The sequence below is a fragment of the Salvelinus sp. IW2-2015 genome, unplaced genomic scaffold (genome assembly GCF_002910315.2).
Source record: "Salvelinus sp. IW2-2015 unplaced genomic scaffold, ASM291031v2 Un_scaffold2355, whole genome shotgun sequence".
In the NCBI taxonomy this organism is placed as follows: Eukaryota; Metazoa; Chordata; class Actinopteri; order Salmoniformes; family Salmonidae; genus Salvelinus; species Salvelinus sp. IW2-2015.
The window spans coordinates 41,743-58,223 of NW_019943680.1; the positions used below are offsets into that span (position 1 = coordinate 41,743).

The following is a 16,481-nucleotide window of genomic DNA, read 5'->3' on the forward strand; positions in this document are numbered from 1 at the left end:
ATCTCCCATACTAACCTGGTCATTGAGGGGACCTTAACTGTGTGCTAGACCAATATTTGGACAGATCCCTACCCGGCGAACCCCCACCTCCTATTCAAGTGAATTCTTGAATACCTACAAAAGAATCTAACTATTTGATATTTTCAATAGTTTTACAAATGATAATCGCAGTTACTATACAGGCCACTGCTCTCGCTCACTGTCAGGACGTCACACCTAGAACGGCCTACGCGGTCATGTTGAGGAGATACTCTCCTTTTACTCTCATGTTCGACCACTCTTCCCTATATATACATCGAATTCAGACACAACTAAACTTTTTAGTATTATTGATGCATAATAACTACTCCCCTCTGGTATCTTAGTACCTGGTAAGTGACAGCTGAATCCCATTATACTTATATATATAATCTCAGGTCTCCACAGTCCAACTCACCTTCTGTCTCTTCACATCTTGCGGTTGACATTCGTAAACAGAGAGCGAGAGTGCTGAGGTTGAACTCCTCACTCCTCACAGAAGCTCTAACACATTTTCTGTGTACAGTTCTGTCTTTATACAGATAACGCTGCTCAAATTGATATTCTTGTGTGAGCTAGTAATCCTAACATGAGCAATCCCCAGATCTGTCCTTATTCTGTATGTCTTGTAATATTTGTTTTGTACCCAGAACTCTGGGTCTTTTTGTTTCTGTCTGCTCTTTTATGTTTAGATAAGAATTGTATACCTGTCTTATACCTATACACCATTCTTGTGTGTGCTCAATAAAAAATATTTGAACAGACAACATCATTTGGTAAAAATCACAACATAGGGTACAAAATCGATTCAGGCTCTTAAAGGGGCAGTGGCCTACAATGGGTGTAAAATGTTCTACTACAGCATTATCTAATCTGCAGTTATTATTCTGCAATTTATTCTATTACCAGTGATATTTACATGTTAATAGTATCTTCTAATTACAATTATTCTGTCTCATTTTTAACAAAATGCAAACTATTAGCTTCCAAAATGTAAGTAGGTATATGGTATATCTAGTAGCTGTCCGATAGCATATTCTGATGGAATGGCTTGTCCTGCACTTTGTAAAAACCCACAGTGCATTGAATGAATGTTGGAGAAAGATCTTGGTTCCTTTCTAAACATAGCAGTGTGAATGCAAAGAGGACTCAGACAACAAAATAGGTGAAGTGAACTGGCAAAAGAGTTAAGTCCTCATTCAAAGGCAAGGGCAGTGTGAATACAAAGAGAACAGATATTTTGCTTATTTCTTTTTTTACCCTTGGAGTTCACTTTAACTAGGACTGAGATCAGTTATTTTAAAGAAGACTATATGTGAAAACACCCTGAGAGGGATGTGTCAGCCACGCTTCACTGGCTCCCCTTGTCCAGGTATTCCAGGTTGGGTGCGTCCAGCCTTTGTTCCTGATCTTTGTTCTTAGTGAACTCCTTCAGTAGGTCCATGATTTCACCTGTGTACACATCAGGTACAGGCTGGGCCTCTGTTGAGAGGAGGGAAAGACAACACACATTCAGTTAACTTCAACTGACATTTCATATCTCATATAGAATGGGTAAGTCAGCAGATCAGCTTGAAAATAAGAACTATTTCTAAACAACAGTATAACTAACTCTATTATATGGCTTTGCTTGCCCTGGTGTAGATCAGAGTGGATAATCACAGATGATAAGATAATATGYAGCTGAACCACTCTCCTCACCTGTTGCCCAGTAGTAGATGTCCCAGTCGTTGCTAGGCTCGTTGATCAGTCTGTCATACTGTCTTAACTGGTGCTCGCTCATTGTATTAAGATATTGTTTGGCAAACAGGCTGAAAGGGGAAAGACAATTTGATTGGTATGTGCAAGTGTATGGTTTTGAGACATGTCCAAGACTCAGATACACATATTGTAAGTTGCACACTATAATTAAATCATGCCTCTGCCACTGACCACAAATATGCTGCCTGTCCTTAAACCAGATGGTTTATAATTTTTTTATATCTCTATCATGGACTCTATCATAGTATGAGCTTTGCTCAGGACTAAAAAGAAGACTAAAATCAAAACTAAAATATATATAGTATGATCAGTGGTCCACTCACCTGAGCAATATGCAATTCTCCAGCATGCCCCTCTTTCGGCTTTGGAAGAGCAGGCGCCGTCTCTTGATGTCCATGGTCTCACCATCCTTCTCTGTCCAGGGGGGTAGGGGGATCTCAATTAGGTCACCCCTAGAGTCATCAGGTGCCTCTCCTTTGTAACCCCGTGTAGTCACTAGTTCTACCACAGCTGGTCTCAATGACTCCTGGCATACCCTACTTACCAGCTAGACAAGAGAAACAACATCATTAACCAACAACTGGAATGACTTTACACAACAACATGGAGATGGTTTTAATTATACACATGGTTAGCAGATGTTATTGCGAGTGTAGCATAAGCATTTCGCTACACTAGCAATAACATCTGCTAACCATGTGTATGTGACCAATAAAATGTGATTTCATAGTTTAATTGCTAGAAAAGTAGATTACAATGACTGTCCTGTAGGGTACTCACAAGTTTGACTGGCAAAGACCATAGCGCCCCTAGGCTAATTCAGACGACAGTCCGATAGAAGAGTACCTTTGTCCTTGAGCATAATTTTACCTAGCTAGCTAACGTTACCACTATGTATGAATTGGACTGCTGTTCTTGCCAGACAGCCACCTTCCTTTAGCTACAAAACATGAGGTTGGTTGCATAACATTATCTGCTGCCCTCCCATGGTATGGTTGCACAAGTGTACCTTCATATCCTACACAACGTTACCGCTCAGTTTGAAAAGAGAGAACAGAAAATGACTTTCAAACTCAGTAGTAAACTACAGTAGGTTTATGGGCAAACTCGAGTTAGCTTCAGTCAGAATAGACAGCATTTCTAGCCAGCCTTGAGATCAGTTATCTAGCTAGCAAACAGACAGTAAAAAACAAAAAGTCAATGAGGATAACAAGGTTAACTCAGGTAGTCCGTGTAGCCTCACGTTTGTATTCAAAATACGACTCACTCTTTTAGCAACGAGAACAGACAGCATTGTGTCTTTCTTTCTTGTGACTGCTGAATCCTGATGTGACTGTTCTTGTTGACTCGAGAGCAACCAGTGTCCTAAAATTACACAAGTCCCTGCTAGCCAAAGACAGTCACATAATTACAGTGGGAGCACAGCAAGAAATGTCCGCTCTAGCTTGGGGAAATAATTGGCGCCATATTGGTAAGGGCAAATATTACTTCTTCCAAATAAATCTTGAAATGCATGTTAAACAATATGAATTGTATCAACATGTCACACATTTACATTATACATTCACGTATGTAACAACATATATTATTTAGCTGATAGCTAAACTTTTTTTTGGAGAGTCGTAATACCATGCCTGTTTCACATCGGAGATATTTGAAAGATGCACTCCTCGATTCCGCTTCTGTTCTGATGTAGCAGCCAACAAGCTAGCTGAGTGCTTACCTGAGTGTTATCAGTTTTTGCATGCAGACTTACATTACAATTATATCACATTTTGAAAGTATAATATTTGTTGACATTTTAATCTGGGTTGGTAATTTCTTTGTTTGCCTTTGGTATTCCGTCCACGCCAGTCCCTGCAAGGGAGAAATGCATTAGCTAAACGTTCGCTACCTAGCTATTTAGTTCAACAATATTGCGGTGCTAACTGGGTAACGTTAGCCAGCTGGACTAGCTACATCAATAAAACATAGATGCCCGGAAAGGTGCAAAACATGCACCTGTAGTTATTTCCTTTACGTTTATTGCCAAGTGTCGATTGCTGAGAGAAAAACGTTGCTAACGTAGCCAGAGGCTGCACTGCCAACCCAGGACTCGGGATGGCGGCTAAAGCGGCTGATGGTGGTGGTGCAACTGACCTCATAGACATCTACGACGAGAAGTTCAGTCAAAACAAACGGGAGGTGAGACAGGCCGAGAGCGATTATGAAAAGTGCTGTAGACATGAATAGTTGTTGGAGAAGCTTAAAAGTGAATGCAGAAGATTATAAAGTGGGAACTAAAATAATTTGTTGGGTGAGGTTGTTTGATTTTTAGCATGATCAACATGTCTACATCTTAAATGAATTAATGTCAATAGCTACATTTAGAATATATGATAAAAAAGTCATACTATCTATTTCTTAACCTGATATCAACAATACAAATGTGGCAGTTAGTGTTCTCTTGTAGTTTGTCTGATTCTTCAGGGATGGTCATTGAGTGATAAGCTAGGCATTGAGGGATGAATGTCTATCTTCTGTCCATCTTCTCTCTCTATATAGGATGGAGATTTTGCAAAAACGGCAGAAGGCAAGTGATCTTTTTGATGACGTGCTCACTGGCTCTGTGAGCCGGAGAAAGGAAATTCTCAGAGGACGCTATGCCTCTCAGCAAGGACAGCCGACGAAAGAGGAGAGCAAACCAGCAATACTGTACACTTACAGTGGGTGTGGAACAAGAAGACTGGCTTGATATGTGGGCAACTTCTCTGGGTGAGTCTCCACCACCACCATTATCTTCAATTCCAGTCTGCTAATCTAATAGTCTATGTTCTGTAATGAGATACAGCCACCTAGTTCTATTACCTTTCTGTCCCTATCCTTAATTTTACTCATCTTCTCCCTCTTTCTCTCCTTTGTCTTCCTTTACCCCTCTCCTCAGTGGACCTCCGACAAAGACCTTTATTAACGTGGCGCGCACCTTGGGTGTGAAGGACATTGTGGAGATCAAATTGCGAGACAGAGCTAACATGGCCAGTCCAGGGGGTGAGAGTTAGGGCCTATCCACTGGGCATCATCTAATCTAATGTGATCTATTTCTTCAGCTGTTTTATTAACTGGGTGTGTTTTGTCATTCATGACGGGTCTTGGCCATGGTCTTCTAGGAGACCTGGAGACAGACACCTATTGAGTCAAATTCAGTCCTCAATAAATATGATGCTCCATAGTCTAAGCTAAATACAGATCTTACAGATGACTACCAATGTTTATTTATTATCTGTGCATGATCCAGAGCCAAATGTTGTCTCCAACCCTGAAGAACTGGACAGGGGCTGCTCTGGTGGTCTACTGATGGCTAGTCGATTAGTTGTGATGGCCTTTCAAAGCTTCTGAAATAGCCTTTCTTTCCAGCTCGTAGTAACATTAATTGTATACTAGCTGATATTTTGTCTTTATCTCTATAGAATATGGCTGAGGTAGTGGGGCCACAGGAAAGAGTCATTGCAGAAGGTTGCTGGGACATTAGCCAAATTGTCATGTTAATGGGAAAAGGTGGACGGCCGCTTTGCCACACGCCAGAATCCTTGCCGTGTTTGAAGCCCAGGCTATAAACGTAAGCACACATCTACTTAAAGGCAATAAATAGGTAGTCAAGTCTTTCTTGAAGCGATATCCAGACTGCCAAGAAACAAAAATCAAATTGTCCCTCCTTTCCATAGGTGTCCCCCAGCGCTCTAACTCAAAGGAGTGTCAAGATACTGGGGATAAAAAACACCTCCGTCTCACCCTCGCTGCGTGCTCAACCAGAACCACTCCACCTGTCCCTTCACCAATATCCCCCCCAACACATTCAAAGACACACCTCCCCCCTCTGTCGTCCCCAACTTTAGGCTTGCCTCCTCCTCTTCCGCTCAACCTTCCCCCACAAATCCCCTCCTCCGCCCCATGCCCCACCTTTTCCTCCACACCTCTACGTTCTCCCCGCCATCCTCCTCCCTCCCTGCATCTCAACCCCGCCTTCTTCCTCCAGCACAGAACATGGACAAACTACATCAACAACAAACCACTGTACAACCGCACAGGTAAGCTTCATGCACTGTACTTGAAATTATGGAATGTTTACAATTAATACCAGAAAACATGTTGTATCAACAAGTTGTAGGTGGATATGTATTATGATGATCAGTAAGGGAGTGTTTCTTTCTCTAGCAGACAGGGGACAGTGAAGCAACCCACACCCCCAAATTCCAAAGGTGAGGTTTGATGAGCTGATGAACTAGAACAACAGAGCAATCGCCAGAGCCATCACCAAGCTGTGTGTCTGGAGCTATGCTGGTTGAGACTCTCACTGAAAAAATGCCTACAGTACCTCAAATAACAGATTCATGATGATAAATCTAGACTAAGAGACCCAAAGACAATTTACATGGTGCAGTAACAATGCAGATCTGGTCATCTAATTCTGCGCATTGTAAGATAAACTCTGTAACCTCCCCCTCATGTAGGAGACATGCCCCTGGCCGATATGAGACCCTTTTGAACTGGCCCATTGCTGTCATCAAAGCAGTCAAAGTGTATGGGGCGAGCGCTGTCGAGCGCTCTGTCACCTCTCTGAAAGACTGCCTCTTCTCCATCGAGAGCAAGTCTTACGGCTCCAGGTCAGGGCTGGAAAAATTGTTTGTACCGTCTCATGAACTGTTCTTTCATTCACAAATGAAATTGTAATGTGGCCTCACTCCTAACTTGTTCTCTCTTTGTAGGAAAAGACACCGTTCCCGTGGACAGAGAACACCCGTTCCCGAGATAGAGAGCGGGAAGGGAAAGAGAACGGGACAGAGGCAGGGAAAGGGAAAGAGTCTACAGCCGGAATGGGGAGGCTGCAAGGACGTCCGCGGCACCGAGAACCTCCCTAAGTGGGGAGAGAGATGGGAGAGACCGGAGCGTGTTCGGGGAACGAGATAGACATAGGGGAGCACCGCGAGCGGCACCGCTAGGTAAGCTCTCTGACCCTGTCTTATCTCCACACATCTCCCCTCTAATTCTGTAATCTGTACAGACTACCACCACTTACTCACATCCTGAAATACACCACCACCTCTTAATGCCAAGCACCAGTTTTTTTTAATTTCAACCCTTTGTATATTATGCACTACTGACAGAACTTTGTCTGTGTTCTTTTCATTACATTCTAGGTTGTCTTTGTCCCTGTTCAGGCTGAGTAGGAGGGAGGTAGGACTTATTTCTGCACCAAGCTGCTTAAAAAGTCTGGGTTAATGGATGAACTGATGGTGAGACAAAATGAATGTCCATACGCCCCCCCCCCCCCCCATATCGCCACAACCTACTGCCCCATCTCCCATGTTCACGTTTCCCTGGTATTCAGCAGCCACCAAGCATTTTACCTTCTAATCTTGGCCATCACCAACCCCCTCTTTCACAGTGATACTGTCTTTGTAATTTTATTTTTGATTATGAATTGACCGTTTCAGGGTCGTGGCTACAACTTTTGTTGTTTGCCACACCTGCATGCACAAAGCAGAAGTACATGTTTTTTTATATGTTGAACTGTGTAGTGTTTTTTTCCCTCTTCCCCCTTCTTTTGTATCAAATTTGAACTGATTAAAAAAGGCTGTTAAAATTAGTTGGAACAAGTGTTTATTGCAAAAAGGGATTGTTACAAGTGGACCAGGTAGTTTTCATTGCCTGACCCATGCTGCTTAAAYGGGTTGGCCTACTGTCTTGTTTATTTACACAATGTAAATTACATGGCTTTACTTCAATCAATAAGGCTACAGCCACTTGCCATGTTTTTGTCAGAAAGCAGCAGGAATTCAGACACCTAGTGAAATGAGCCTTGCCTGCCAGGGTTCAATGTTCTCTCAGGATACAGAGTGCATGCGAAACTAGGTCACTGAGCCAACACAAAGAAACCATATTAAAGAACTTTGACTCCGCTTTACAAAGCACTTATTATAATTGAGTAGTATTTATTGCTTTATTCAACAACAAAAAAACATGTACGATTCAAACAAGGTGTGAAAATAGTCTCTTGAGGATGTCAATCCATCAGGGTGCACTGCCTCACTGGCAGTCAGCCAGGGCTTGTCCATAAATAAGCCATATGATTCTTGTATGTGGTTGTTGTATCCATCATTTCTCCAGGGGTGCATAATTCAGCAACTTCTCAATGAGGTCTACATGAGCCAGCAGCATCCTCCGACAGCAATACCTCTTCAGACCAAGAGCATCAAGGGCATCACTGCCAACCAAACAAATGGGAGACACTAGAGTTTGTAATAGGTTTATCAGGAGTAGCCTATGTAGCTACTAATGAAATAAGTGAACACAATATTTGGAGAAAGGGATTCATCTTAGGGAAATACAATGTAAATAATAACAGACATGAGTATCTCACCCTTCAGTGTATTCAGCTTGAAGGAGGCCAAGGTACGCCTCCCATTTATTCCCAACGATTTTCCCACAGGTGAAGCACCGGACCGGGATAATCATTTTGATCCGATCGACTGGGGCCCTGAAAACAAATTACGAAAAAATGTATGCACTTTACTGTAAATTGCCCTGAATAAGAGCATCTGCTAAATGACAAATGTAAAAAATAATTTATGTATTTAATGTTAACAAGCTAGCCAGCCAACGGCAGACGGGTGTCTTGAAGAAAAAGGTAGATATTCAACGAAAATTGCATAGCCTATCAATTTTGTAGATAACTTGCTTTATGTTTTACTGACGCTCAGTCTTAGCGCGGGCATGTCAACAAGCGTGCTAGCTAGCTACACAGTACTAGCTAGCGCACACGTTTTCAAACCCGTTGCATAGAGTTAGCTAATTAACCAAAAAGTGTTAGCACACAACATAGACATGCTTTATATCATGGCGAAATAGAGACTCAAACAATAAAGTAGTTATTGACTCACTGTAAAGTAAAAGATGTTCCGCAGTAACCCTTGCAAACAGACAAGAAAGCACACAGGAAGAACATGTAGCTAGCTAGGCTAACGCGCGTCGCTCCTCCCTCAATACTGGCTGTGTTGCCAACTCCTCAGTAAGGAAAGTAGCTATTGGCTGTCCTAGAAGTCGCAAAATTACGTCCCCTAATTTGCACAATTGGCAATGTGCATGTAATTGTGATGGATGCTGTATGAGAGAGGAATAACGTCGTGGGAGAGACAAAACGTGAGTAAAAAAACAACCTAAATAGGTTTAGAACTATAAATGAACTTTCTTCTGTCGGTTCTTATCCGGGCTTGGGACCGGCAAAAGTAACCCAAAATAGTTACTTATTTTTTAGTTTTTTAGTTTAGTTTTCTTAATTTGGTTTGGTTTTTAACCTTATGGTCCACTTAGCAGCCTACAACAAGTCACAGTAAAACATGAACATTTTTAACCGTAATATTTTTTATATATTTTTTGTTGTATACAATCTACATTAACAATCTAAATGGACCAAAAAGAGACATTAGTAGCCTGATTCATTTGCAGTCTGGACGCAGAGGGGTGAACATCTCCTGCTCTGACTGCAGCTGGGAGGGACAGCTGCGCGACGATTGGGCCGCCTGTGAGTGCTTTCGGACGGGGGCCCACCGCAGCACCCGCTGCTTGTTGAGAAGAGTAAGAACGATACGTGTTTTCACGTCAGAGTCTCCAAGAACACCAGAAAAAGTTGCTAGATTTGTCACTTGTTGCTTTTTTGAAAATGTGTCGCTAGAGGGGTCTGAATACTCGCTAAATATAGGGACAAAGTCGCTAAGTTGGCAACTGACTGGGGCATGTCCAGGGGCTGCAACGTTACAGGGGGTTCTAGAAATGTTGGAATTGAATGAGCTGCGCCTCATTCATAGATCTATTTACCTTTAACATATTGTTGTTTTCATGGTACACATTAGATTTTCCGAATATATTAGGGGTCTGTTTAGAATATGACTCCCCCTCAGTTTTCTTTTTTGGACTAGTCCAATACTAGATTCAAATCTTCAAATTTTATTGGTCACATACACATGATTACTCGAATACTAGATTCACATTAATCACATCTGGAACTGGCTACTGTATCTCTTTGAGAATTCAGATTTTTAAAACGGCACGATGTTTAGAAACCCTATTGGCCAGCATGATAACATTTAAAATGTCTCCTTTTCATGACTGCTGACATGTGAATGGTGGACATAATACAGTCTATAGCCAATCAGTCCTATTCATATCAGTGATGATGGAGGAAAGGAAACAWTGAGAGGAGTGCTTCAATCTCAACACAATGAACCCTAGCAATTTCTATTGGTGGAGAGTGTAGGACACAAAATGATTCACAGCTATCAAAGAGACCCTTTAGTCTATGCAAGCGTGTTCATTGCCTTTAATAAAGGTCAGGTCAAGTCACAAGACAACCATTTGGATTTACACAAGGAGCTTTGGGGGCAGGGGATTAAGTGTGCAAGAGGGAAAATATGTCATAGGGAGCTGGGATATCAAGAAAATATAGGTTTAATCCCCATCATAATCACCGCTATCACCATCATCTGGTTCCCATTCTCCATTTACAATAGTATTACCCATCAACATTTCACCATCATTGCCATTATTTTAATATCATACAGAACATGTGCTAAAATGTGTAGTCCTACTGGAATTATTGCATTTATACGCTCTTTGAGACCAAGGAAAATAACTGCTCGATTTTATTTAGTACTCTGTGACGACTAGGCTATTTGAACATGTATCTGCAGAATATGTGTCTTCTGTTGCTGTGCTGGAGGTATTGATATTGCATCATGGTACGCTACATGCCAGTGTTCAAGCAAGATGTTTGATTGGGTGTTGAAAATCTCCTAGGCCTCTTATAAAATAAAATAAACTGTTTGTATGTTATCAAAAATAGGAGAGCTTCTCTGTAATGAATAGGGAAACAAAAGAGGAAACAATCTCAGTTGATCTACTAAATAAATCCAGCTATTTCTCTACTCCCATCAATAATGCATGCTTTCTACTTGAATTCTAGGTTCATCAAACTATCAAAAAATATGAATGTATTACAAAATACACTGTAATGCATGTATTATCATCATTTCATCATACTTTCAAGGCTTTCCTGGAGGTTGGAGATGGATGTAATATATTTGTGTATATGCTGATTGGGTGAGCATGACTGGCCAAGCTACTACATACATTGATTGGTACACCACATATTGCATGTAGAATATTTTCATTCTGAATCAAAATTCATACAATGTACAGTACTATTACAGTAGCTGCACTGTCTCTCGCACTAACACTCTCTAACATGTATGGTCTTCAAATAAATAGAGGCTACACTATTGCTCCAGAGAAATTGTAGTATGCAAGCTGTTAATACATTTGACAAATGGACACACCAAGGGATTTCAGTGTCAACACACAGGGTTAAAATATAATATTTTTGGCAATAGGTTTGGCAATTTAGTGTATATGCTTTTGGTTTATACTCCATTTGTGTCACCGGGGCAGTAAACGCAGACAGCCAGGCATAACTTTGACTATAATCTCAATGTACATATTGATTTGGGATATAGGGGCAATTTGACTATGAAATGTTATTACCTCAGCATCAGTAGAGACTGAAATGGAAGTATATCACATACAATTATTTAAGTTACTTCATCTGTCACACTATTATCTGACATTACTGACATCACTTACACACAGCCTTCTCTAAACCATGCAACTTCCCCTGAATTGATATAACGATATCTCCTGGTCTAAAACCGTTATTCAAAAGGGTTCACATCTAATCTGCAGGGACCAGGTATTTACAGCAAAAGCAATACGAGCATAAAAATAGCACATACTAGGCACCAGGGTTGGGATCAATTCCATTTAATTTCCATTCAGAAATTAAACAAAATTCAAATTCCAAATGTTCTATATTGAAAAGGATTCAAGAGAATTGGAATTTCAGTGTACTTCCTGAATTGACTGGAATTTAAATTAAATTGACCCCAAACCTGCTAAGCACTCACAATAGTATGTTTAATATACTTCATATGACCTTTTTCAAATCAAACAATATAAAGTTACTGTGTTTCTACTACTAACTTATGTATTAGTAGACCCAGAAACATCAAAATGTTTCAGTGCATACTGGATAAATAGGGTATTCAAGTACTGTATATATGTGTGTGTCCAGTGTAACTGTTGGAGTGCATTTGTATGGTGATTAAAAGCCTGTAGACCTATAAGTAGGTGCAGTTAGAGGGGTGGAGCAAATTCATGCGTGAGTATACTAGCAGGGGCCCAAAAATGTATAACTTGAATGTTCACTGATGTGTATATTCACTACAAGCAAGGTCAGACTGAAATAAACTTAAGAAGCAAAGTGGCTCCCCATCCCCCATCTCTACCAGCTGCATGATAGTCTATGAACCAATCAGCAAGTGACTCGTTAACCCATCAACCAATAGGTTTTGATGATGAGTGGTGGTGATTAATTTCTTCGTGCCAACAACAGTGCCCCCAACAGGATGGCACCAGCAGCAATGATGGCACCACCAATGAGGAAGGGCTTCAGGCTTTCCAGGGAGTCTGTGCTGGCCTCTGCTGCCTCTTCCCCCTCTGGTGCACCCTCTGGTTCAGCTGAGCCATCCTCCACTTGAGGCTCTTCCACAGGGGCCGCTGGGGGTGGAGGCTCTACTTGAGTGGGGTCAACCTTTTTAGGGGGAGCTGCCTCCTTCTTCTCCGTCTTCTCTGCTTTAGAGGATGCCCTGGGCGCTGGTGCCCCGCTCTTAGCCTTAGCTTCCATAGGATCCAGAAACAGGTGGGGTTGGTCAGGAGTGTCTTTCAGGTCAGCACTGCTTTACTGATGGAAAACAGCAAACAGAGGCAGACAGATAATCACACAGATTAGACTCTGTTATCTGCTCTACTGTCCCTTGGTGTTATTATACAGACAGGGAGCATCAACATACACAGGAAGTATTTTACACCTCCTTATTCACTGCAGAATGAAGCATCATGTCATCATGTTGCTTCATGTCAGTAGAGACAGAGCCATCATGTGACCTTGACAGACAAGATGACATAAACAGAACCATATTATTCCTGCTATATACATTATCTGGTTTGTTTATTACATCTGTAGAACAAACTTCCAGGGGAAGCAACACTTTAAGTCCAGTATCCTGTCAAGAGCAATCTCATGGGAAAGTTAACTGCACGTTTTGTAACAGACGGAGTAATCACGCTGCTGCAGCTGCTAAAAAAAGAGCCCAGTTGACAGAGGCACAGAGGTGCATGCATGTCCTCTGCACTCACCACACTGTCTGACACAACTGTTAATCCAGTCTCAGCAAGCAATAAATATTGTCTCTGTATATTTATTTATATCTCTCTCTCCCTGTCTATCTCTAAAATGGCATGAGTCATACAGTATGTAATGTTAATGGAGGTCAAGATGGAGGAAAGCAGACAGGAATAAGGAGAGGAGAGAGTAATAACATAGTGGGGATACAGAATGATCCAAAGGCAAGAAAATAAGAAAGAGAGAGAGAGAATTAAAGAAAAAACAGAGAGATACTAAAACGGATGCATCTGAGGATGCTCGATGCTGGCACAGGATATGAAGATAGGAGTTGCACAGGCTGTGATAATCCCATTGACCAAAATACTGAAATTGCATGAAGGGTGAGGAGGTAGAAATCTGGGAGTACATACCCTCAGGCTATTCTGTTCTCCTCTCCAACAGCTCTGTAACAATGGCCGGAAGGATGGAGGGATGGAATTGCTGCTCAAAGGCTGTCAGCCGGAACTCAGTAATGTCCTCAAGACAGAGAGTGAGAGTAAGTAGAGTGATGGAGGGCACAGTGAAAACAGAGGGAGGTAAAGGAGAAGGACTGGGATGTACCATCTGGGCTGCAAACAGTGGGGGTGACCATATCTTTAGACTGCATTATGTCTTGGTTCAATTTACTGTATCTCTCTCTGCCTAGCCCTAGAGCTTAGGATGTCTTTTTTTTTAAATATAAATTATTGTGAAATTCTTGTTAGAAGCCTACTATAATAATTACTACAATAGTAATTAAATTGTATATACTGTACAGATATATATAACAGAAGTCAAAGATTTGCATACCCAATGTGTGGCATCATTCTGCCTCAAAATGTGTGTGTTTGTGAGTCACTGTCACATTTGTAAAGGGGAAAATATGCTTGTTGTTTGTGTGTTTCAAATTTTATCTCAAGTGTGTTCAGTCCATGGATTTAGTTGAGTACTTTCTTGCACCACTGTCCCTGACTGTTGACTGTATCTAAATAAAATATCTCCCTGTGATGCTAAGGGGATGACATCATTCAAATAATACAGCTCTAGTTCAGTCAAATACTACTGTATGCCTACACTGTCATTTTTGTCATTTAGCAGACACTCTTATCCAGAGTGACTTACAGGAGCAATTAGGGTTAAGTGCTTTGCTCAAGGGCACATCAACATATTTTTCTTCAAGTCTGCTCTGGGATTCAAACCAGAAAACTTTTGGTTACTGGCCCAACAGGATACCTGCCTACCATTGTATTCTACCGACAAGTCTACTGTGATTATTGAGCTGTCTGATTTTCACCAGTCAGCTATAGCCCTCATCTATCCAAGTATGATTATTTGTATTCCCCCATCAATTACATATGAGATTTAAAAAATAAAAAATATTCAAACTCCACATTAGATTTGGTTCGTCCTTTATTTAAAGGGGGAGATCAAGCTGATCCTAACTGTTATAGTTCTATTTTATCAAAAGTGTTGGAAAAACTTGTCAATAATCAACTAACTTGCTTTCTTGATGTCTAAAGTATTCTCTTGGGTACGCAATCTGGTTTCCGCTCAGGTTATGTATGTGTCACTGCAACCTTAAAGGTCCTCAATGATGTCACCTTTGCCCTTGATTCTAAGCAATATTGTGCTGCTATTTTTATTGACTTGTCCAAAGCTTTTGATACGGTAGACCATTCCATTGTTGTGGGCCGGCTAAGGAGTATTGGTGTCTATGAGGGGTCTTTGGGCTGATTTGCTAGCTACCTCTCTTAAAGAGTGCYGTGTATAAAGTCAGAAAATCTGCTGTCTCAGCCACTGCCTGTCACCAAGGGAGTACCCCAAGGCTCGATCCTAGGCCCACGCTCTTCTCAATATACATCAACAACATAGTTCAGGCAGTAGGAAGCGCTCTCATCCATTTAAATGCAGATGATACCGTCTTTTACTCAGCTGGCCCCTCCCTGGATTTTGTGTTAAATGCTCTACAACAAAGCTTTCTGAGTGTCCAACAAGCTTTCTCTACCCTTAACCTTGTTCTGAACACCTCCAAAACAAAGGTCATGTGGTTTGGTAAGAAGAATGCCCCTTATCCCACAGGTGTTATTACTACCTCTGAGGGTTTAGAGCTTGAGGTAGTCACCTCATACAAGTACTTGGGAGTATGGCTAGATGGTGCACTGTCCTTCTCTCAGCACATATCAAAGCTGCAGGCTAAAGTTAGGCAAAACAAAGTCTAGATTTATCGTAATCGCTCCTATTTCACCCCAGCTGCCAAACTAACCCTGATTCAGATGACCATGCTACCCATGCTAGATTATGGAGACATAATTTATAGATCTGCAGGTAAGAGTGCTCTCGAGCGGCTAGATGTTCTTTACCATTAGGCCATCAGATTTGCCACCACTGCACTCTATACTCCTCTGTAAACTGGTCATCTCTGTATACCCATCTCAAGACCCACTGGTTGATGCTTATTTATAAAACCCTCTTAGGCCTCACTGCAACCCTCATCCTCCACATACAACACCTGTTCTGCCAGTCCCATTCTGCTAAAGGTCCCCCAAGCACACACATCCCTGGTTTGCTCCTCTTTTCAGTTCGCTGCAGCTAGCGACTGGAACGAGCTGCAACAAACACTCAAACTGGACAGTTTTATCGCAATCTCTTCATTCAAAGACTCAGTCATGGATGCTCTTACTGACAGTTGTGGCTGCTTTGTGTGATGTATTGTTGTCTCTACCTTCTTGCCATTTGTGCCGTTGTCTGTGCCCAATAATGTTTGTACCATGTTTTGTGCTGCTACCATGTTGTGTTGCTACCATGTTGTTCTTATATTGTGTCACTACCATGTTGTGTTGTCATGTGTTGCTGCCTTGCTATGTTGTTGTCTTATAGGTCTCTCTTTATGTAGTGTTGTGTTGTCTATCTTGTTGTGATGTGTGTTTTGTCCTATATTTATTTTTACTTTTTAATCCCAGGCCCCTGTCCCCGCAGGAGGCTTTTTGCCTTTTGGTAGGCCTTCATTGTAAATAAGAATTTGTTCTTAACTGACTTGCCTCGTTAAATAAAAATAAACATGTTTTCTGGGCCTGGCTGCTTTTGTCTAGTTTTTGACAATTCAATTATAACATTTAAACCTTTTCTCACCACTGTAGTAATGCATTAAGGTGGTTACCTCCATGTACTAATAATACTAATATATGGGAGGAAGCAGGATATAGAAGGATGACTTATAGTAGGAGGAACATCATGGCAGATGCCTATAGCAACATTTCTGCATTCCTAAAACACACAGCAGTAATGTTTGACATTAACAAGCATGGCCAGCAGGGCTCAGTCAATACTCAAATAAATGTCAATGCAATGCCAATGCCAACAGTCAGGTTTTGTGCCTATGTGCCTGTGCCTTGTTGCCTATACTGTAAGATGG

At 41.4% G+C, this 16,481-nt stretch overlaps 2 protein-coding genes, 1 long non-coding RNA gene and 1 pseudogene across 5 annotated transcripts; 1 reads left to right on the forward strand and 3 right to left on the reverse strand.

Annotated features, from left to right (window-relative positions):
• Window positions 1–1,184: 1,184 nt before the first annotated feature.
• On the reverse strand, window positions 1,185–3,943 carry LOC112073760 (succinate dehydrogenase assembly factor 2, mitochondrial). Of its 3 annotated transcripts, none has more exons than XM_024140992.2 (5): window positions 3,409–3,943; window positions 3,047–3,162; window positions 2,103–2,326; window positions 1,720–1,829; window positions 1,185–1,500 (listed from the first exon to the last, which is right to left on the reverse strand). In XM_024140992.2, the coding sequence occupies exons 2-5, from the start codon at window positions 3,071–3,073 to the stop codon at window positions 1,370–1,372; spliced, it is 492 nt and encodes a 163-aa protein (XP_023996760.1). In that variant the 5' UTR covers window positions 3,074–3,162; window positions 3,409–3,943; the 3' UTR covers window positions 1,185–1,369. The 3 variants fall into 3 exon arrangements, with proteins under 3 accessions (XP_023996760.1, XP_070296373.1, XP_023996759.1); XM_070440272.1 differs by having other exon boundaries at window positions 3,414–3,888; XM_024140991.2 differs by having other exon boundaries at window positions 3,047–3,165; window positions 3,409–3,802.
• Window positions 3,944–5,706: 1,763 nt separating this feature from the next.
• LOC112073763 (cleavage and polyadenylation specificity factor subunit 6-like) lies at window positions 5,707–6,755 on the forward strand (annotated as a pseudogene).
• Window positions 6,756–7,728: 973 nt separating this feature from the next.
• LOC112073761 (DNA-directed RNA polymerases I, II, and III subunit RPABC5) lies at window positions 7,729–8,820 on the reverse strand. The gene is made up of 3 exons (XM_024140993.2): window positions 8,697–8,820; window positions 8,177–8,293; window positions 7,729–8,020 (listed from the first exon to the last, which is right to left on the reverse strand). The coding sequence occupies exons 1-3, from the start codon at window positions 8,759–8,761 to the stop codon at window positions 7,912–7,914; spliced, it is 291 nt and encodes a 96-aa protein (XP_023996761.1). The 5' UTR covers window positions 8,762–8,820; the 3' UTR covers window positions 7,729–7,911.
• A 1,294-nt stretch (window positions 8,821–10,114) lies between these two features.
• Window positions 10,115–13,669, reverse strand: LOC112073762 (uncharacterized). Its single transcript, XR_002894617.2, has 2 exons — window positions 13,462–13,669; window positions 10,115–12,607 (listed from the first exon to the last, which is right to left on the reverse strand). It is a non-coding gene; the product is annotated as an uncharacterized lncRNA (long non-coding RNA).
• Between the last annotated feature and the right edge of the window lie 2,812 nt (window positions 13,670–16,481).